A 23,076-nucleotide genomic window follows, 5' to 3' on the forward strand; every position below is an offset into this window, starting at 1 on the left:
GCAATTGGGAGACTTGAGTCATTACCAGGAAGGAGTGCTGAAGTGAAATCTTAGATGAGCCTTTAGTACTTAGAGCTGAGGCCTGCCAGGTGTTCCTCAGGGTATAGACCTGGCTTGAAATGAGTTGCTGTTCTACTGAGGTCTTCCTGGCTATTTTACCTACTGGCTTGCATGGATCAGAGTGTCCTAGTTGGGGTATTATTGAACATTTGACCAAGTTCTGAGTGAGCTCCCAAAGGGACTGGGAGGATCTGGAGTCATTTTGGAAGGCTTGCCTTTAGGTTACTTAGAAAAACTTCGTAAAATGCTCCAGGTCTAAGAACTCCAGGAGATTAATGTTTTCAACACAAACAGGGCTCAGATAAAATTCTAAGTACTGGCAGGCAGTTCAGAAACAAATTGGTGTGGGGTGCCTGGGTGGTTCAGTGGATTAAGCCGCTGCCTTCGGCTCAGGTCATGATCTCAGGGTCCTGGGATCGAGCCCCACATCAGGCTCTCTGCTCCGTGGGGAACCTGCTTCCTCCTCTCTCTCTGCCTGCCTCTCTGCCTACTTGTGATCTCTCTCTGTCAAATAAATAAATAAAATCTTTAAAAAAAAAAACAAAAAAACAAATTGGTGTCAGGTAGCTTAGTCAGTTGATTACCTATTTTTTTTTTTTTTATAAACATATAATGTATTTTTATCCCCAGGGGTACAGGTCTGTGAATCACCATTGATTACCTATTCTTACCTTTTCTGTAAGCTTCATTCAGCTTATTCACTAAATTTCAGTAGCTTAAATTCACTCAACCAGTAGTTACCTATGCATTTAAAGGTACTGTACCTGGTTGTGAGACTATCAATACAAATGGCCACAGGAGAACTCTGGCCACATAAGATTATGAATATTGAAGCAGAGTAAGTAAAATATTATGAGGCATAACTTTAGTTTGAACTATAGAAGAATACAATGACACATCAATGCCTAAATAATCTGGTTTCATTAATTCACAAATTTTTATCCGCAGCCCTATCCTTTCACGTAGATTGGTCAGATATCTTTGATTTTTAAAAAAAATTCCTTGCTTTTATGATCAGAGTTGATATATTAGATTTTTTTTGAAATATATAATTCCTGTTCATTTTTCACCTTTGTTCAGTGTACACATCACACCACTTCTAGCCCAGTTTTCCTCATCTCTTTGATTTAGAAACTTCAGGTGGATTCCTGTTTTCTGCAAGGACTCTAACCTCATCCACTGGGATCCAGATTCTATCTTACCAATAACCTTTATGCCACATATTTTAGTAACCCAGATTCTTCCCTGTCCCTTGACACATGTTTATATTGGAGAGCAACCCTTTGTTTGCCTTGCTCTTCTTTGCTGCTGTCCTTTCTTGTCTGCAGAGCTGTGCAATTCTTACTTCTCCCCCAGGCTCATTTCCGCTCTCCTCTGCCTTAAATACTTGCACTGTTAATGACCACATTACATTATTATATTATGAGTGAAAGAAATAGTGGATATAATAATAACACTCATAAAAATAATAGTAGATATTTAGGACTTACTCTTTGTCCTCTAGGGACTTTATTGTTTGCCCTGCTGATTTCGGGGCAAAATCCTTTTATATCCTGTATTGTTACTGAGATATTTACTGTAAACCTTATTTCTTTGACAGAAGGAGCTAATTTCTTAAGCAAGAATTTACTCTTAAAATTTTTTTCTCCTTTTGATATTTGGCAACATTGTTATAAACATACTAGATGCTCAATAAATACATACAATATGGATGAACTAATTGGCTAGAAATTTTGGTATGAAATGCCCTTGCCTATAATCAGAATGTATATATGATATTTGATGTTGCTTTGGTACTTTATTTTCCGACTTGATGAACAAGAATTCTTTTTAAACCACTAATATTCTATATAGTAGATAGGAACTTTACTGAGAATTAAATGTTCCAACTTTTGTTTGATAGTTTATTTAATTTAATATTATTAAGCTTTGGGAAGAGGTCAGTTTTAAACAAGGTATTATATATGCACATATGTATTAATAATTAATATATTAATGAACATCAGTTAATTCAGAATATAATCATTATATTTCCAGGATTATAGGTAATTGCTTATGATAAGAAACTATAGTACTATTGGCACTGTCTTATCAAACAGTAAAAAGATTGTACCAAAATCAGAGATCATTGTTTTATCTTAATATGGCTTTTCCCATTAGGTACCTATGTAGAAATTTTACCCAAAATCCCGTGGTGCCAATTATCTATGAAGTTTGTACATAGAGTGTGTTGCAAAGTTTTGTGAACATACGATAAATGAATTGTGTCATATTTTCAGGAAAATAAGGAATCTTCCACAGAATGAATGCTTTAATCCTTTGCTGCAGAGAGCTGATGATTTTAACCAAGCACCACTGAAATTGCTAACACCCTTGAACCCGTTTCAGTTCCGTCGAGAAGTCACATTCTCTCTTGAGAGAGAACAAGCTGTGCGTTTGCAAAATCAGTGAATCGCCATCACTCACACCCCTTCACCTGGACAGCTTCTGGTGCCTTTCAGGTTATAGTCATTTCCCCCCCAGAACCCTTTCTTTCCTGAAATCTAAATCAGGCCTCTCTGTGTTCTGGTTTTTTTCCCCCCTTTGGGCTAGACTGTAAACTTCCTGAGGGAGAGCTTCATGTTTGCCGTCACAGGTGTATCCTCAGCGCCTTGCTCGATGCCCACAAAATACTATATGGCTGAATGTATACATGTGATGTGCTGTGGTCCTGCCCCCCCCCCCGCCCCCCGCCATCCGTGGTTTCCCTTTCCTGGGTTTGTTGCCATGGTACCTGATCTGGACGCAGATGATCCTCCTCTGGAGGTCGGTAATAGTCTAATGCTACGTCACCACGCCTGCGTCATTCCCCTCACTTCCTCTCACCAAGTAGGCATCATATCACATCATCACGAGAAGGGTTGAGTGCACTGCAGTAGGCTATTTTGAGATGGTGACCACATTCAGGTAACTTTTATTGCAGTCTACTGTTAAAATTATTCTGTTTTATTTTTAGTTATTTTTAATGTCTTATGGTGCCTAATTTATAAATTAACTTTGTCACAAGCATAGAAAGTTCAACAGACAGATCTATATAGGAAAAAAACATAGTGTCTAGAGGTTTTAGGCACCCCCATTGGGGGTTAGAACATATCCCCCAAGGAAAAGGGGGTCTACTATCATTTATTCTTGATTGTAAGTATCAGTTTTCATAACATATGGTCAGTTTTGTAATGGGCATACGGATATTAGAATTCAGTGCTAAGCTCAGGGGTACTGATGCCAACAGATACGCTTAACTTGGACTTCTGGAAAAAAAATTCTGATATTGTTTGGGTGATCATTTGCTATTTTTTTCATGAGGATAAGGGGAAGGGTGCACAAGAGGGATAAACAATGGGACATGTCGACATTAGTAATTATTTTAAGTTACTGAATCAAACACTAAAGTGGTTCTTTTTCAGGTAGTATTCTTGGTCATCAGAAAATATTCTTGAATAGTACAAAGTATCTCATGCCGTTTTTTTCACTGTGCATATACTGGACTGTAGGCATTACCTTCCAGAGTCTCCCTACTCTTTTAGCTCATTTGGACCATATTGGTGATATTTTATGAAGGAGAATTCCATTTTTATTTCCATAAGTCAGGGCGGCATCTTTTGGGACCTACAATGTTTCCCACCCCCCTCAGAATATGGAAACACTTAACAGGCTACAATTTTCTTAGAGACGTCTATAACGTCTCACTTTTAATGTAATTTGTTCTGGTTCAGCATTAAAATGGGGCTTTCTTATTGTTATAACAAGATTAAAAAGTACTGTCTGTTACTCCTGTGATATGTTAACTTTTTCATGAAGTCACTGTAGTGATAGTATTTTATTTTCTGAATAGCACCCTGATTTATGGTCTAAGTAAACAATGCATCATTTGCAACTGAGGATGATAATATTAACCAGGTATCAGTTTTATTTGTTCAGGTGAACTCTGCACTAATCTGGTTTTGAAATAACTAAGTAAAACTGTTACTATGAAATGCTGTGAAACAAAAAGTTTAAAAGAATAATGTAAGCAGTTAATTTTAAATAATCCTGCACAGGGTCCCTGTTTTCTGGGCATTGTGCCACTCCTTTCACAAACACCTTTGCCCATTCATGCATATCCTTGATTCCTGTAGTCAGCAGTTAAATGCATGGAGCATTCGTGCATTGACGTCCAGAACACATACAGCATCTGTAGGTGTGCGGCTGGCCAATCCGTTCTTGCTCTGTTTAAACCAAAGGCCCTAAGCTTGTTCAGGTGACGGTATTCTTGGACTTTGTGGTTCTCTTTGAGGAAGGAGCTCCATGAAATACCGTTAAATTATTAGATCAAACAAACCTATACCTACAGAACAAATGCTAAATGCCACATGAGATAGTTTTTAGAAATCGTATTGTCACGTGTCTCTGTTGATGTTTGTGTACTGCTGCCCATTCATTTTTAGAAGCTGTGTAATAATAGAAGCCAGAGTCTCAAGAAAATATTAACCAGGTGGAAAGTTTAAAATGGGTAGAATTTTACCTATTAACTTGCCTTCTTCATGCAAGGTGAGAAACACCATCATTATTTGATTTGTGAGATGGAGTACTTTATTACATAGAGAACCAATGTCATAGATGAAGGTAGAATCAGCCACACTTCATTTAAAGACAGCATTTAATCAGAGAGGAGACAAACCATGAGAGACTCTTGGCTCCAGGAAACAAACTGTGGGTGATGGAAAGGAAAGTGGGTGGGAGGATGGGGTAACTGGGTGACGGGCATTGAAGAGGGCATGTGATGTGAGGAGCGCTGTGGGTTACATGCAACTAATGAATCATTGAACAATACATCAAGAACTATTGATGTACTGTGTGTTGTCTAATTGAATTTAAACAAAAAAATAAACAAGTACTTATTTAGCCTTATAAAAACACTCAAAATTTAGGAAGAAGCCATAGTGTTATTTTATGAGCTATTTTTCATCAATTTCATTCAGTCTTCTAAGATAAGCAGGTTCCTTTAGTTTTCTCATTTGTAAAATAAAGCTAATCAATTCCTTGCAGGCTTTCAGTGAGGCCTAATGAGAGAATTATGTAAGTCAAAAATCAAATGGCTTGTACACGACAGGGGCCCAGTTAGTTCTCTATTGCCTTCACACCTAGATTGCAGTCCACATGATACAGTGTTTCCTCATGATCCATGGAATAACTGTCCTCTTCCACCACCACCTCCCCCGCCCCACCAGCATCAGTGACAGAGCTCCTCTCTCCTACCTTCTTGTCTATTACCTTCTTCCTTCCTAGGGTGTCTGTTTTTGCATCTGATCTCTTTTTAAACCTTTTACCCTCTCACGTTTCTCTTGTGCAGAACTTATTTTCTTCTCATCTCATCCCTCTTTCATTATCTTTCCTAACACTTTATTGCCTCCTTCTGCACATTTGGCCCTTTGTGCCCTGCAGCCTGGCCTGAGTAACCAAGGACAGCCTCCTGCTCCGTTGAATTGCTTGCATTGGCCCATCAGACCAGAACAGCTAAAAGATTTCTTCTCAGTGTATTACTGCGTGGTCCCTGCAGAGCCCCTGCTGTTTCACTGAAAAATCACACACATGTGCACACAAACATGAACTTTCTAGCTGGAAAATGCACAGATCGTAAGTCTCTGGCTCAGTGAATTATTACAAAATAAATGCTCTGTGTAACTCTCTCTCATGTCAAGAGATAGAAATTGCTGGTACTGTATAGGCTCCCTTTGCCAGGACCCTAGTGTCCCCTCCTGTTCTCTGTGCTCGTCCATTCCCTAGGAATTAATCACTCTTCTGACTGATCCTGACCCTTTAGATTGGCTTTGCTTGTTTTTAAACTTTTCATGCATTAAAGTATAACACCCCTATGCATTAAAAGAATGCATTCTCTTGTGTCTGACATCTTACTCTCAACATCGTGTACATGAAATTCATCCATGTTGTTGTATGTAGTTTTATTTATTTATTTATTTATTTTTTATTTGACAGAGAGAGATCACAAGTAGGCAGAGAGGCAGGCAGAGAGAGAGGAGGAAGCAGGCTCCCCGCCAAGCGGAGAGCCTGATGCGGGGCTTGATCCTAGGACCCTGGGATCATGACCTGAGCCGAAGGCAGAGGTTTTAACCCACTGAGCCACCCAGGCGCCCCTGTAGTTTGTTTTTATTACAATCTACTATTCCATTGTATGGCTGTGCATTCCGTTGTGTAGTCATATACTACTAGCTTTTAATCTGTTCTGTCGAGGTACATTTGGATTGTTTCCAGTTTTGACAGTTCAAATGATGATGCTGTGAGCATTCTTGTGAATTGAACTTTCATTTTTAATTTTTTAAGTAGGGTCCCTACCCAGCTTGAGCCCAGTGTAGGCCTTGAACTCACGACCCTGAGATCAAGACTTGAGCTGAGATCAAGAGTAGGATACGTAACCGACTAAGCCACCCAGGTTCCCCCTGAATTGAACTTTTAAATTAAACTTCTGGTTTTATGTCATTCCAGATGCTTTAAGTTGCTGGGAGTCTGATCCAAATGTTTGAGACTTTTCTGTATTCTTTTATTTCCCAAGCCTGTTCCTTTAAAATACAAACTTTTATTTATTTTTTATGCATCCTGCTATTAGTACAGAATATTTTCAATTTTGGAACGTTAGAGAATACATGATGAAAAGTTATGTAAATCACACTTGTATCTATAAATGCGTGAGGTTATAGCAAATACAGGTTCCCCTCACTATCTGAAAGTAGATTGTTCCTATGAAAACTTCCATAAGCTGAAATGGTCTATTTTCAAAGTTTGCATTAGGCCATTTCACTTTTAGAAAAGACCTACACTATTACAGTAATGGCTTTTTTTGTGAAAGTGAAAATTATCTTCTGATTTTTTTTTTTTGTTGTTGTTAGCAAAAACAAGTACTAATGTAGATCTTTCCTAAAAACAAAGCAATATAACGTGAACCTTTGGGAAGCAGAAGATACCTGTATTATTATATAGTTAATAAATGTATTAAGTACCAGGTGTCATTCATGTACAGAATAAACAATCATGCAGGTAAATGAACTTGTAAAAATTCATTTTACTGATTACAGAAACATCATTATGGAATTATTACTATGTAGAGTACACTTTTTTTTTAAGTGAACCTTCCTCTAACTATAATTCAGTCCTCAAATTGTACATAAGGTTATGTAGACATATATAGAACCCAAATCAAATCAACGTAATTGTGAGTCACTTTTTTTTTTTTTTTAAGATTTTATTTATTTGACAGTGAGAGAGCGAGCAAGCACAAGCAGGGGGAGCAGCAGAGGGAGAGTGAGTCACAGTTCTGAAAAATAAATTTAATTCTTCTCACTACTTATGCATTTATTGCTGTATGTCCATGGATCCAGAGCTATGAATGATATCTGGTTCTTTTCTAGCCTAAATAAAGACAAAATTAATGCCACGAGTCCTTGAATGTCGTGATTTAGTTTGTTATTAATTATATTGATGATACAACGTTAGCATTCTTTTAGCTTTTATTCTCACAAGCCTATTTAATGTCAAGAGATTCTGGTCTTCCTTCATGAGATAAGCAATATGCAGAAATTTCTAAGTGTGCTAACACTGTACCTGTCCCTGAGAACTTTTGCGAGTGCTTCCTCTGTACTAAGCTAGTCTCAGTGGGGAGGGCCGTATTAGTATCACTTGACTTTTTAAAAAACTCGTATGTCCCCTGCGACAGTATGCTGCTTTATTTTCCGCCAGTAACCATTATCATACAGCGCCATTGTTAGTGATGGAAATGTGTTCTAGCCTTAGATGTTTTTCACTTGGGAAAAGTTTGAGAATTTTTGATAACGTAGAGATATTTAAATATATGAATAATATATCAGTATTTTGAGTAAAATAATCAGATATGTGAATGGATATATATTATATTAATATTGTTAGTTAACATTTTATTATTAACATCTTAACACTGACAATATTAATAAAGATATTTTCTGATCTGGAGAGCTTCATAACCTAGCGGGGTAGCTGAAACATAAACACAGCATAAACACATAGTTACAGTGTGATGTGGCATTTACCTTAAAAGAAGCTTTACATGAATTGCCTTGGATGGTAGTGGAAAAGACTCACTTTTGCTTGGGGGAATTGTAGAGGGCTTTGGAGAAGTAAATCCATTTAGAGACTTGTGTAATTTATTACCTTTAGTGATGTGCTAGGTGTTATGAGGCAAATCCAAAAGTTAGGATAAACCTACTAGTCCATAAGATTACTGGGAAGGTTGCATATTCACTTGAAACAACTATGGAACCAGTCAAGTACATTTGATGGCTGTCTTTATGAAATGGTATCTTTTTAGATTGTGTTCTCTAGTTCTTAAAGTGCTGTCACTTTTGTATCTCTAAATGCATTGCTTAGCTATTGTTCATAAACACACTAAAGAGTTTATGAGAAATGTAATGGGAAACCAGGTGGTCTAGCAAGGCTTTTGACTTCTTCAGACTTTGTTCTTCATGGGCTGGGTCTATGAACCAAGCAAGTGATTTGACTTTTCTAAATCTTAGTTACTTCATCTGTAAAATGTGAAAACAACAGTATCTTAGTAAACTCTTGGCACAGCGCCTGGTTCGTAGTAACAATAACATAATACATTTTTGTTATTAACTAAAAATTCAGGTTATACCGTACATCAACATTCACGATTGTGAGTCTTTAAAAAAAGGTCTGATTCTGACTTTTGATTTCTTTCAACATTCAATTAGATTTTGAAGGAATGTTTTGTAAAACACCTGAATCTGGAATTATATCTATATTTTTCCCTTACTCTGTTATGACAGGTGTCCACAACAAGATTGAGGGAGAAAAGAAATTACTAATTGGGGTTCAGGTGGTAAAAATCTTTTCTAAAGGTGTATGTGTGTGTGTATGTACACGTGTGTGTGTGTTTAGATGGATTCTGGAACATATATTGAACTTGAGTTTGAAGATTGACTAGTTACCTATACAAAAATATTTCACGAGTGAGCAAATTTTTGCTTTCACTAATTCTACAGCTCCACACATATACAAATCATTATTCTTTCTCTCTTGGTGCTTGTGTAATGGAGGAGCTGTGGGGCCCAGGTGTAACCTGGGTATAGGGTCTTCCTCTCAGACTCAGACCTCGGTGTGACCTTACCACTATGTTTGCTGTGGACTTAAAATTTTAACTTGTAATTAATTCCCTGTTTCAGATTTACTTTGGCATCTACCTAGCCTGGTTTCATTCTTAAATTTATTTTAATCTTTTGTTTTAATATTTGGGGGGGGGGAGATGCAGTAACCATAAAACAAAATCCTAAAGCCCATAAAACTAGAGCCGGGGACTTGTAAGAGTGAGATAGGGAAGCCCTGTGTACTTAATTTATCTTCTCACTGCCTAGAACCATTGAGCCAGATTGACATTAATGTATACTATGAAAAGATGCAGTCATAGAGCAGGTCCACCCTGAACACTGTTTACTGACTATGGTCTGGGCATTGGCTTTCTATCTTTATTATGTGTGCATGTGAGTCTGCAGGTGGAGATTGAACTGAGCTGGGAGGAATGGGATTTACTAATGACCCGAGAGGAGGATGTGGGCTAGACCCATTCTCTCAGAAATCTGTTTAAGTCGTTGAAAACTACTGATTTTAACTATACGAACCTTAGGTCCCTTAGTGCAATCCTGGGTCTCTCTCTAACCTCTTTCTGCCAGCCATATTCCATGAAACGCTTTGCTGTATTTTGGTTCCTGAACAAATTTGGTTCAGATAAAACTGAAGTTATTATAAATGAACGACACAAATCTAGTGGACAGAGTGTGGTGTGTTAAATGGGTCACCTTTGTGAACATTAGAAATAATACCCGAAAAAAAAATTAGGACTTTTTTATACAATGGTATCTGTATAAACTATTAAGCTTTGAGATGACACTGGGCTTATACCCATCTGTGTTGATGCATGTATAATTTGGACATCTGAGATCATATTGTACATAGATGTTTATCTTCTGCCTTTTTCACTCAGTGTTCTATCATGACTGTAATCCTCTGCCGTTACACAATCTTTTAAAATACTGATTCTAAATCTTTCATGATAATGGATCCTGATCTTCTTTTACTGTTCCTTGCCACGCTGGGGAGAAGAAAAAAACACAAACGGAAACAAAACACGTCCTTCAAAATGATCAGATCAAGGCATCTTCATTTTCTTGCCAATTTGATGAAGAAATACTGCTTTGCTTTTAAAATATCATATATGTTTTGAAATAAATAATTTTCTTCTTGCTGTGGATACCCAATCTCATTTGGCTTTATGTCACATAATGCCATTTACCAACAAAACTAATGTTGTGTGGCACACGGAGGGAGATGTTGCTCTAGTCAGTAATTTTCAAAGAAGAAATTCCAATCCAAATTGAACAGACGCCGCCACTGCACAACCCCTAGGACTTTTTAGAGCTGTAACTGCTGATGTACAATGTGGATCTATGAGAGGTTATATGAAGTATACAGTTTCCACTAAACTTAATTTGACCAAGAAACCTCCTTACTATATTTTTTTTGAAACCAATATCATGGGAAGAACATAGAGAAAATTCATAGAACATAGAGAAAATTCTTGAATTTCTTACCATCTTAAACATGACTATAATAAAATCCCAGACAGAGCCTAGCTAAACTTAGGGTGAGCATAGGTAGAATGTCCTGAAATAATGGTTTATTGCAAAAGAAGTTCTTGTAGCTGAAGGTTTCTAAGCCTGTTATCTACCCAAATTACAAAGGGATTCTGGGTGTACCTCTTCTTTTTTTCGTATAGGAAACTTTTCTCATTGTAGGAGTCAGGAAGAAGTGGCTTAACTTGTTCTATCGGGAGTTGCTTTCAGGTGTAGAATTTTAAAAAAACCTCTTTCTATGGGAACATCCAGTATATTCAACAAAAGACAAAAATGATTCCAACCTGTGTGTAAATATAATATATTTTTATCAGAAGGGAAAATGATGCTGAATTGGTTACATGAAGCAGTCAACACCTACTATGTTGGTATTTAACCACATTTGATGTTATTAGTCTGTATTCATTACACATTGTGAAAGACATCCATCAGGTCTGTTTACTAATTTAAATGGACTTTTCAAAATCATATAGAACAAAGATCCCTGACTGCTTGGAATTTACACATACTAAGCCATCCTCTGAACTTACTTCTAATTCCCTTTCACGGGCTGTGTATGTTTGCTGATTCCTCATGATATTTGTGCCTTACCCATTGGACATCCCTGCTTGCTGCTTGGACCTTGGATGGGTGAGTCCTTTGGAGTGGTTTCCTGCGGTACCCTGGAGATGAGCAGAGTGGTTTACTGGTTTCACGAACAAGACTGATGGTGCAAATTTACTTCCCTTCACTTTGGCTGTTTGACATACATATATTTAACACATACCTGTTATAGGTAACATGTATGTTGAATATTACAGTGTGTTAAATTTCTGTGTAACACACAAACATGTTTCCTCTCTATGTATATGTATATATACACACACATACACACACATATGACTAGTATAAGCTCTCAATATGCCTTCACAATATTTGTTTTAATCTTGGGTCTAGAATAGCACTCCAAAAAAAATTAACAAAAAACTTTGCTTAATACACTTAGCTGATCCATGCTGTGAATACGGTGAGCATTCTTACTGAATCTTCATGGTATGCATTTATTAGATTCACTATACTATATATGCATGTTAATTTACCAAATGGATTGGCAGTGATTGACACAGATTTCTTACGGGAGAACTGAGACAGATGTTAACCAGTGGAAAACAGACAAAGCAACATCGATATACTACAGTTGTACCTTTACTATATAAAGATGTTTTTCAGCATCCAAAAGTCAAAGGCATTTCTACAAATCTTGACACTCATTATTTTTGTTATCAGTAGAAACCTAATTTACGTACAAATAAAATGTCAATTCCTATCACAACCATCAAAATAAATAGATGCATTTATATTTTTCCATGAGCTATTCTTTTTGAACTTATGGGCTGTGTTTGGCTCTTTGCCCATCAACCAGGTGAAATATTCTAAGTTTAACAAAGAAGAGGGAGGAAGTTACGCCCGACCCATACACACATGCAAAGTCATACTGGCCTGTTTGAACCAATAGTTGTCATTGTACATTATTTTAATTTTTTTTTAATCCCCTTTGAGAGGAATGAAAACAAAAGGAAACACGACATACCTGTGAGGAAACAAATGATAACGTTTCTTAATTTGTTTAGTGAAATTGTGACCTTATTTCAAAGCAGAGTTTTTAATACATTTGCCTTTCAACTGTTACGAAAGCAAAAATAACCAATTCCCCTTTCCTTTTGATAACTCATGATGTATACTTGTTTTATTTCTGTTGCCTTAATTAGGGAAATAGGTGCACACATAATTTTTTTTCACGTATATTCACAGTGTTTTTTTTTTTTTTTTTTTTAAAGATTTATCTATTTTGGGGGTAGGGGCAAAGAGGAGGTGGGAGAGAGAATCTTCAAGCAGACTCCCTACTGAGCATGGAGCCCGAATACTGCGCTCAGTCTCATGACCCTGAGATCATTACCTGAGTCGAAATCAAGAGTTGGACCCTTAACCAACTAAGCCATGCTGGTGCCCCTTCTACCATTTGAATTAAACTTCTAGTATGACTTTTTAAAGGCAAAAAACAGTTTTGTAATTTTCTGCTAAAAGTAAAATGGTTAACGAAATTCTTTCTCTAAGATGTGTATGGGTATGGGTATGTGGAGATTCATTACCAGACCATTTCTTTTTCCTTAGACTAGTACATTTGCAATGAGATATTTGAAATACAGAGAGAGAAGCTCGATGAAATAAAAGCCTAATAAAATGTGTTTGGGCCAACATCAAAACTCTTTGAAAGAGGATATCTAAATAATGTGCGTTTTATCTCAGAGAGTCTTAGGTTAGTTCTAGTGTCCAGATGACTATTAATGGGCTTTGGACTCTGTAGCATATGTTAAGAGAACTGATCATTTTGGATTAATTTGATGTGAATTAATAAGAGATTTATTTGATGGGAGTTGTTTGAAGGTGCTGACATTTAAATCTCAGCAGGATTTAAGATATCCCAAAATACCTTTAAAGATTCAGGAACAGTCAATTCAGAGAGAGCAAATTAAATAGACATGGGTAGCAAAGACCAGGATCTGACATTAGGTTTATGAAGTTTGAAGCAGTTTACAAAAAAAGCAACCTACCATTGAAGTAGTGCTCTGGAATCTGAAGAACCAGAAAACATTTAAACTCCTTCAGCAATTCTTGGGTTTATGATTTGGATAAACAATGTTCTCTTGCATTTTATAGTTCACTTAAGCAATCTGATTTTGATCTGTATATATGGAGTAGACAGGATTCAAAGCTTTTTTTTTTTTTAAACCAATGAGCAAAGACATATGTTCTTTAAAACTGAACTTTATATGTTGTTCATATGGAAGCTATCTAGTTTGCTATAGGCCCCAAACTTGACCTTCCTTTTATTTTGGTATCACTTGCTTAATTCTTTAAATTCTTTGTGGGGGACTTCTGATCAAAAGAAACGATTTACTATTTTTTTCTTTTCTTTTAATTTTTTTAATAAAACCTACATGAAATGTGCAATTAATAACTCGGTACTCCTGGGTTGTTGATACAAACAAGCACGGAAGAAACATATATTAAGGAGAAGACTACCATGTCTTTTCTTTTGTGTTAAGCTTTGATTTCAAACACTTGAAAGTTTTATTATCTGGAAAAACAGTAAGAAAATGTCATCTGGTATTATATATTATGATGACAAGAACTGCTACTTATAATAAAAATCATACTCAGCAGGATTTGAGTCTGAGGTTAAATTATACAGCCTTGCTCCCTTAACTTTTAGTCTTATTAAGGTTCATTCTTTCCATCCATCTCTCTTTTCTCTCTCTCTCTCTGTCTATTGAAAAGGAATCAATCAATTGGAAGTGCACACAATTGAAATGGTATTTGGAAAGATACTCCAAAGCTTTATTTATTTATTTATTTTGAGAAAGAGGGGTTCCTTAGAATATTTTTCTTTTCTTTTTAAAGATATCCTTCTCTGTTTATCTAGTGGTAAAACTACAGTCATCTCACTAGGTGTTTGTACTTGGGTACTTGTGCTGGCTATACATTTATTTAATGAATGAATGTTGGAGGAAATGAGGAATTGATTGAATGGTAAACCTCAGCGGTATTTATGCCTTCCTTAGTTAATGATAGTTTCATATTTTATAGTCTTTTAGGGAAATTGGATTAAGTTTTCCTAAGGTAAGACTATAGTGCCTAACCCATTAACTAGAACCATTATAGGATCTTAGAGGTGTGAGGAAGTTTCAAAATCATGTATTAAAATTCTCTCATGTGAATAAGAACAGAGGCTCAGAGAAGTCAAGGGACTGGCCCTTGATTACATCAGCTACTGACAGGAAGCAGGGTCAGAAACTCTACATGTGATTGCTGCACCGTTCATCCTTCCTTGGTTTAGGATCAAGATGCTACGAAGTACATAGGAATTTATATCTCTTACCTTCAAGGAGTTTCTCGTCTAATGGAAATAAGTTCCTCTAATCTGCGCTGGCTCTGGATGTATGTGTGATCTCAGCTCTCTTTTTAAATTACTGTAATAGTTGATTCCTTTGATTGAGTAAATCATTTGATTAGCTATAGCAAAATTCTTTGGAGCAAGTATATGTAAAATACATATACATACATATGAAATAAAACTAAATCATTAATGGTTAATTCAAAATATCTAGATATTAATAGAACACTCAGCTTCCTTTTGCTGTGAAGATGCCATTCTGAAGACATGAGTCACAGTCTTCTCTAGAAAAGGGATTTTTTTCTTATAGGTTTAAGCATTTTAATCAGTGAAATAAAATAGTTACCAGAATGATATTTTAAGCACGAATGCTGATTATTTCCACTGTCTAATACTAAAATATAGAAATAATGCAGTGTCCTACTATTTCTTATAATAAACTTTTTTTTTTTAAACTAGGGAATACAAAGAAAGCCTTTAGATTTGTTTTAATTTAGGAAGAAATAATTTAAAAATTTGGATTTTTGCAAATGGGGTGTCTTACATCTCGGTAATGAAAAGAGATAAAAATAGTGCATTTTTTGGGAAGCTAAGCGTGTTTTAACCTGCTTAAATGTCTCGACACATGATACATATTCCCATTATATCGGCTGTTAGAGGAGCATTCACATATTGTTCAGGTGGGGAATGAAGTAGACGCGGGAATGCTCGCCATCCTCACCTCATCCACCCTCTATCCCCCAGGTCAGTTTTTTACCTCACAATTGAACAGAGGACTAAAGTTTGCAGTTTTGAGTCTCATAGCTCCCACTTAGATTCTTCAGTTTCTCCTTATCCACTTCACTTTCAGCCCCATTATCCAGTTGTTTATAGTGGACCTGCTGTAAACTGTCATTTTGAACTTCTTTTCTTTTTTTTTAAGATTTTATTTATTTAAGAGATCACAAGTAGGCAGAGAGGCAGGCAGAGAGAGGGAGAAGCAGGCTCCCCACTGAGCAGAGAGCCCTATGTAGGGCTCGATCCCAGGACCCTGAGATCATGACCTGAGCTGAAGACAGAGGCTTAACTCACTGAGCCACCCAGGCACCCCTTGAACTTCTTTTCATAGTCCGTATGAGGGATATTGCTTTTATATAGCTGAATAAAGACGTTTTCAAATAGAGTTCCCCAAACACTCCTTGATGGCGATTATCTAATTATTTTATGACCATCTTTGCAATATCTGGCTCGATACTTTCTTTTTCTTTAAGATTTTTTTTGAGAGAGCAAGCGAGGGAGAGCCTGAGCAGGGGCAGAGGCAGAGGCAGAGGGAGAGGGAGAAGCACACTCCCCGCCGAGCAGGGAGCCCAGTGCAGGGCTCAGTCCCAGGACCCCGGGATCATGACCTGAGCCTAAGACAGAGGCTTAACCAACTGAGCCATCCAGGTGCCCCTGCCTTGATAATTTCATTCAGATAATACAGGTGATGGGATAATGATGGTTTAAAGCTGGTTCAGTCACCATTGTATGAACTTATTTATCAAGAGTGAAAATAGAAGATTAATAAAACTAGCTGAGAAGATAGCCCTTATTACAGTGCATAATGTTTCTGTAGGTTGGGAAGGCCTACGTAGATCCCAATTCTTGAAGGCGTTGCAATAGTTCTTTTATCAGCTGCATGGTATACACTGCTGCTATGAGTTTGGAAGAGATTTACAATGCATACCCCTTCTTGTCTTTAGCTGTGACTGTATATCAGTAGGTACACCTGGTATCTTTTCCAGAAACGTCCCCTCCATGTTTACTAATTAAGATAATTTATCCCCACCCCAGTGTAGGTAAGTATTCTGGTCCTTAGGGTTTGGGAACTTCAGAGGTTAAATCGTACATCATGGTCTATTGTGACAATGACTTCTGTAATCTTTTATATCACCTTCCTCCCTTTCCTGCTGTTTTATTAGAACCCAGGGGAGGGAAGAACTTGCTCAAGGTTTGCTCGTGCATTCAGTAGGTATCTTTGAAGCAGCCTGTGCTGCTGGCATATTAATGTATTTTAGGTGTGATACGTTAAAGCATATTTACATCATTTAGGAAGGAAAATTTTTTTGTTTTGTTTTGCAGATGTACAGATCAGCTCTCAAAATGTCTTCTGTGTCTTCCGAGCATCTTCTAAGACAATTGCATTAGCCTCCTGCTAGTTGACTAATAGAATTAATAATTGTAAAAAGCACTCTAAAGCCACATGCCTTATGAAGTCAATGCTGGGTATGATTTTACAAGTATGTGATCTATTTTTTCAAGTGAAAATGTTAACTGGAAAAGTTCTTGGCACACAGTAAAACATCATGCAATCTGTTATTTGTCTTAAAGATAATAACTTGGGGGTGGCTATAGTCTTACGATATCTAACTCATGACTTGTTAGGGGGGTTTCTTCCACTTAGAAGTACTGCAAATGTGCTTATATTTACATAATATGTCATTCTGAAAAATTATGGCGATATAATTCCCATAAAAATTATTTTTCTATAACTACTTCAAAGTATAGTCTACTAAATTAACCAGGATTTTTTTTAAAGAAGCTAAAAAGAACATGCCCCTTCCACCCATAACAAAAAAGAAAACACAAATGACCTTTCTGATACTTCTTTGAAGTTTTAGCAGTTGACGGTCTTTGCGATGTATATTTTTAAGGCTCTATTCAGGATAAGGAGTCAGTGAGTCATATGGGTTCTCAAGGTCTGTTCTTGGTGGAAGAGGGAATTGAAATTTGAAAAGATGATAATTTAATTAAATCATATTTTCTCTTAGTTGCTCTAGTTGCTAGTTCAGTACCTTTTAAACTATGGCCTATTTTCTGCATAACAATAAATCAGCAAGGTCTAATTCTTTTTGTTCTGAAAAACAAGTTACAGTTTTCAATATTAACGTATTTATGACTATTCACTTTTAAGTATTTTATCTTTGTTCCTTGCTATGTAAAATGTTGCTGTTTTTGTAATCACCTTGACATTCATATATGGGCAGAAACCATTTTTCTCTTCACTTTAATGGAAAGATAATCTCAGTGAATTGGATTCTTTCATTTTCATTTCTTTATGAACCTTGCCTTTCATATAGATTTTGTCTTTTTCTGTGTAACGTTATTTATTTCATTTTGGCGCACTATCGTTAGGGTTTATTTACAGTGAGAAAAATGTTAAAATACAAACGACATGGTTATTCAGTATTTGTCCAAGAAAAGATTAAATTGCGATGATTACTAAAGACTTTATGTGTAATGGAAAAAACAAACAGGAAATTCTGGAGGGAAAGGCAAGAGGTGCTATAGCAAATCATCACAGTTTTATGTGTAGTAATGGCTGATACTCTATAAACTAGAATGTAGGCCAAGTGAAGAATAGTTATTTTTTTTTTTTTTTTTACTCAGGCTCTTGTATTTTAAATGATAACTTCTTAAACTTCCCTTTTATTATTTTTGGTTTCATTTTTAGTTTAACTTTTGTTGACTACTAGTAAAAGTGCCCTCCACTCTTCTGTGTGTAGGTGCAGGTTCCCAAGTTCAGTCGCTTCTGACAAAGGACTAGATGTCTTCCAAAACGTTGACATCAACAAATGAGGTGTTGAAATGCAAACGTTAGAAAGAAGTTAATCAGTGTTTCTTTTTCTTTCTTTCTTTCTTTTTTTTTTCTTTTTCTTTATCTAACAAGGGTTACCTAGCTGAGTTTGTTTTAGGACCTATCGGTAATGACACCAAGGTAAAGACCATATTCCCTCCCCACTCCCTGCCTTGGTCAGATAGGTGTTGACATTACCTCAAGAGCATCACTTGGACTTGAAACTTCAGTCCTCCATTCTAAATTGTGTGGTTGTTGTTCCAAGAGGAACATAATACATATTCTATTTATATTTGATGACTATGTTATACAGGAAGGAAAGTGTACTTTCTAAAGCACAGTTATATTTTTTGACATTATTTATAAAGTGAATTTTTACCTTGGAAATGATCCTTTATACTCAATGAGGGCATTATCTTGGTTCAGTGATTCATATTACAAGAATTTTGCTTGACCAGCTCTTTGGAAATGAAAGTACACCCATCTGTCCAAAGCCAGTGTGGCTTCTCAGCACCTGTGAGAAATTACAGATGAAAACACCTAAAACCTGTGATTAATTTGGATTTTCTCAGGACATTGTGGGTAATCGTGGTGTAACTAACTGTTAAATCTGCCCTTGTGGCAGAGTTGACCAGTGAAGAGACCTTGTCCTGTTAGTCAGTCACAGGTGGATTTTCCTGAGTGACGTTTTAGGTGACAACTCACACAGCACTTGCAGTTTTTCAGCTGGGGGATTAACAAGCATGAGCCCTGAACCTCAGTTCTCCACCGAGCCTCTGCGACTGCCTTTTTTTTAATTGACACAACGTAAATTGCTTCTTATCTCCTTCTTCTGAAATTCTGATTCATTAGACTCCACTGGAGGAATTTGTCACAGTACTCTTACTTTGACCATACTCATTGATGCCATGAACTTGAAAGGCATAGTTGAGCTAGTGTGTGAAGGTGAGCCATGATGGGAAGCTAATATTTTGCCATACTGAGCTACGAAATGACAACGTCGTATGGTTCAATTTAATATTGTCCTTTGCTCATCTTCCAGTCTGCTCCTGCTGGTGAGATTGGTACTGTCTCCACCTGACTGGGCGTGAGAACCCAGGACTTAGTTACGTTCGCTATCATGCTTGGTAGAGTCCCAGTACAACCTAGTCCAGTCCCTCTGATGTGTCCCGTGTCCTCCTCCTGACTTATAGGCAAGCTCTCCACATGGGGCTTTAAGAAATTTACCGGTAGGACAGGAATGAAACATTTGTTATTCTCTATTCCTGAAAGTAATAGGGCAGTTTTCATGTTGTTTATAACATGCTATTTCTGTCTTTTGACTATGAGGATATTTTGGGTGAAACTATTTATCTTGGTTGCACAGTGTGTAACAATATTGAGTTCCAATTTTGTTATTTATATACATGTATACATAGCATATAAATAAACATGGAATATATATTCTGTAAACATAAGTGTGTATATATTTTATAAACATAGTATGTTCATATTATATATAATATATAAGGTTTATAAATAAGCATATATCGTCAATTATAACTGAAGAAAGTGAGCAAAAAATATAATTGACAAACAAGAATAAAGGAAAGATAGAGCTGGTAATAATCAATATTTTGATATTTATAAAACCATTTAAAAATAGTAAATGAGCCACTCTATGACAAAAATAATTCTGAGTGTAAATATTTGCTTTAGTCTCTGTTTTTTGCTATTTTTAAAACATTTTTTCCCCTAGAGAAACTTTTTTATATGCACCTTATAAAGCCTTGAATAGAATAAGTAAAATGCTCTAGATTAGATCACATATCTGCAGCTTTCAAATAACCTTGCATGTCCTTTTCCTTGCATTTTTACAGATATGGTCCGGAAAAAGAACCCCCCTCTGAGAAACGTTGCTAGTGAAGGCGAGGGCCAGACCCTGGAGCCTATAGGTACAGAAAGCAAGGTATCTGGAAAGAACAAAGAATTTTCTGCAGATCAGATGTCAGAAAATACGGATCAGAGTGATGCTGCAGAACTGAATAATAAGGAGGAACATAGCTCGCATGGCCAAGATCCATCCTGTAGCAGCAAGAAGGGCTTAAAAAGCTCAGTCCTGAGCGAGAAGGCTGGCTTCAATTATGAAAGCCCCGGTAAAGGAGGAAACCTTCCCTCGCATCCACAGGATGAGGTGACAGATAGAAATATGTTGGCTTTCTCATCTCCAGCTGCTGGGGGAGTCTGTGATCCCTTGAAGTCTCCTCAGAGAGCGGAGGCAGATGACCCTCAAGATATGGCCTGCACCCCGTCAGGGGACTCATTGGAGACCAAGGAAGATCATAAGATGTCACCAAAGGCTACCGAGGAAACAGGGCAAGCGCAGAGCGGTCAAGCCAATTGTCAAGGCTCAAGCCCAGTTTCAGTGGCCTCAAAAAACCCACAAGTGCCTTCAGATGGGGGTGTAAGACTGAATAAATCCAAAACTGACTTACTGGTAAATGACAACCCAGACCCGGCACCTCTGTCTCCAGAGCTTCAGGACTTTAAATGCAATATCTGTGGATATGGTTACTATGGCAATGACCCCACAGATCTGATTAAGCACTTCCGAAAGTATCACTTAGGACTGCATAACCGCACCAGGCAGGATGCTGAGCTGGACAGCAAAATCTTGGCCCTTCATAACATGGTGCAGTTCAGCCATTCCAAAGACTTCCAGAAGGTCAACCGTTCCGTGCTCTCTGGTGTGCTGCAGGACATCAATTCTTCAAGGCCTGTTTTACTAAATGGGACCTATGATGTGCAGGTTGGTGCTCTGTATGCTGTTATCTCTTCCTACAGAAAAAGCAGTTAGTCATGAAATGGGAATTCATACATGTGTGTTAAAATCAAGCTCCCAGTACCAGAGGGGTGGCCTGTGAGATTCAGCAGGACAGAGGGACGGACTCCATAGCTGTTTTATGCAAATGTGTAATCAGAGGCATCTTTCATCTCTTATCATGGAAAATAATCTCAGTATTTCTACTAGGTTGGGATAAGTCTTTTCATGGGATTAGCTGGGCTTCATATTTCTGGAAATATTTCATGGTAATTTGATGTTTTCCCAGTCTTCCAAAAATGGCACTAATCTTTATGGTTCTACATGATGGAAGTTTATGCTTTGTTCTAGTTTTAGATTAGAAATCTTTCGCTGTCCTCTTTCCTTCAGTGAGGAGCTTTCCTGTGGCTGGCATTAGGATTTGGTTTTTATATTCAGCCTGGCATCCAACTGGACTAGAATTGGGTCATACTGACAGTTGAGGAGATACACTCCAGAAAAAGGAACATAATTGCATATGAAAATTTGGGAATAAAAGTTTACATTGATTACAAAGAAGTCAATGTGATTGTAAGTACTAGGGACACCAGAATGACCTTGGTGCAGGCCAGTAAAGCATTCTTTTCTGCATTTAGGGAAAACAGTAATTTATGAAAGCATTTAGCAGTAATTTAGATTTCTGGTTTTATTAAAAGTGGCATAGCTTTTGATCTACTCTTCTGTCTTTAGTTTATGGCATATGTGAAGTGAAAAAAAAATCTACCATTTCAAATAGAATGAAATGCAGAACTGACTCTAAAGAAACGTATTCGTTTCATTTTGGCAGTTTTAGCATAGTCGAAGCTCATGGTCAGCTTGAGAAAGTGTATTACTTTCTGTTACAGTCTGTAGATTTTTATTGTATTATTTGGCCAGGGGATTTCAAAACATATTAGGTGTAATATTAACCTTCTTTAGGAACGATTAGAAGAAGTACCAGAGAACTAATAAAATTACATCATACTTATTTGACCTCCCCAATCCCTTAAAATATCAGTCATTTTTATCAATTCAATAGCTCTGGCACATTTGCTGTAGACCTCTCTGTTGACCTGGTGCCAGTTAAGAAAGGCAGGCAAAGGAATTATAAATAACAGGTAGTGAACATGTTTTGCAGTCCTTGTAAAAACAATCAGAGGAGAAATTTCCAGGCCTTTAAAAATGTCAGAACTGCAATCTTATCACTTTAAGGGAGATAGAAAGAACTCTTAAAAAGTCAGCTTCATCATTGTAGAGCTCTCTTAAAAATTCCATCTTGCTTTGTGAATTTCCACAAATAGAATTATTTCTGTGGAGCAGCAAATTAAGCCAACATAGTTATTATGCATGAAAGCTGCATGCTTTGAACTGCTGTCTTATTAAAGATCATTTCACTGTCTTATGTCAGATACACTCTGCTGTCAAAGCATGATTGGAAAGCAAATACGTGTTTTAGATAAAAGGGTTAGAAGTGAATAATGTCAGTATGTGAAATGGTGTTTTATAATTAGCAAGTAATATGATGTTAATACCTGGATTTCCGGCAGGACTTTCGGTTTGTTCACTCTGGGGACAACTTCTGAGGGAAGCTGATCTGCGCTGTCAGGAAGACTTTAAAATCGAGATTACTGAGGCCGATGGTTTGGAAGAATTCAGACTTTTTAAACACACTTCCATTTCCCCCAAACAGTTATTTGTTAAGTTCTTAGTTATTTATAGTAAAGTTTATGTTTGGGTAGAATGAGCTGGACACTTTTCCTGGGCAGTGATTTTAGAAATAAAACAGATGTGTGAGCTGAGTTTGAACTAATAGAGGAGAAATAAAACAGCTGATCTGAGACTAGGCTGTCTACCAAGTGCTGTAGTAAAGAAGACAGAAAGTGGTAGGAAATAGCAAGCAGGAAGATAATCTTGTTAAGATCAATTTTTTTTTCCCCCAGAGAAATAATAAGGCTAAAAA

General features: G+C 36.9%; 1 protein-coding gene across 3 annotated transcripts in view; it reads left to right on the forward strand.

The window, feature by feature from the left end:
• The window catches only part of TRPS1 (transcriptional repressor GATA binding 1), a 251,599-nt gene that overhangs the window by 27,241 nt on the left and 201,282 nt on the right, over positions 1–23,076 (forward strand). Inside the window, exons 2-3 of one of the 3 annotated variants that reach the window (XM_046023967.1) lie at positions 16,804–16,961; positions 20,158–21,086. In XM_046023967.1, coding sequence (XP_045879923.1) covers positions 16,925–16,961; positions 20,158–21,086 — 966 coding nt within the window. In that variant the 5' untranslated portion in view covers positions 16,804–16,924. The remainder of the gene's footprint in view (positions 1–16,803; positions 16,962–20,157; positions 21,087–23,076) is intronic. The other 2 variants (XM_046023977.1, XM_046023983.1) reach the window with 2 other exon arrangements.

Source organism: Meles meles, chromosome 1, assembly GCF_922984935.1.
Source record: "Meles meles chromosome 1, mMelMel3.1 paternal haplotype, whole genome shotgun sequence".
In the NCBI taxonomy this organism is placed as follows: Eukaryota; Metazoa; Chordata; class Mammalia; order Carnivora; family Mustelidae; genus Meles; species Meles meles.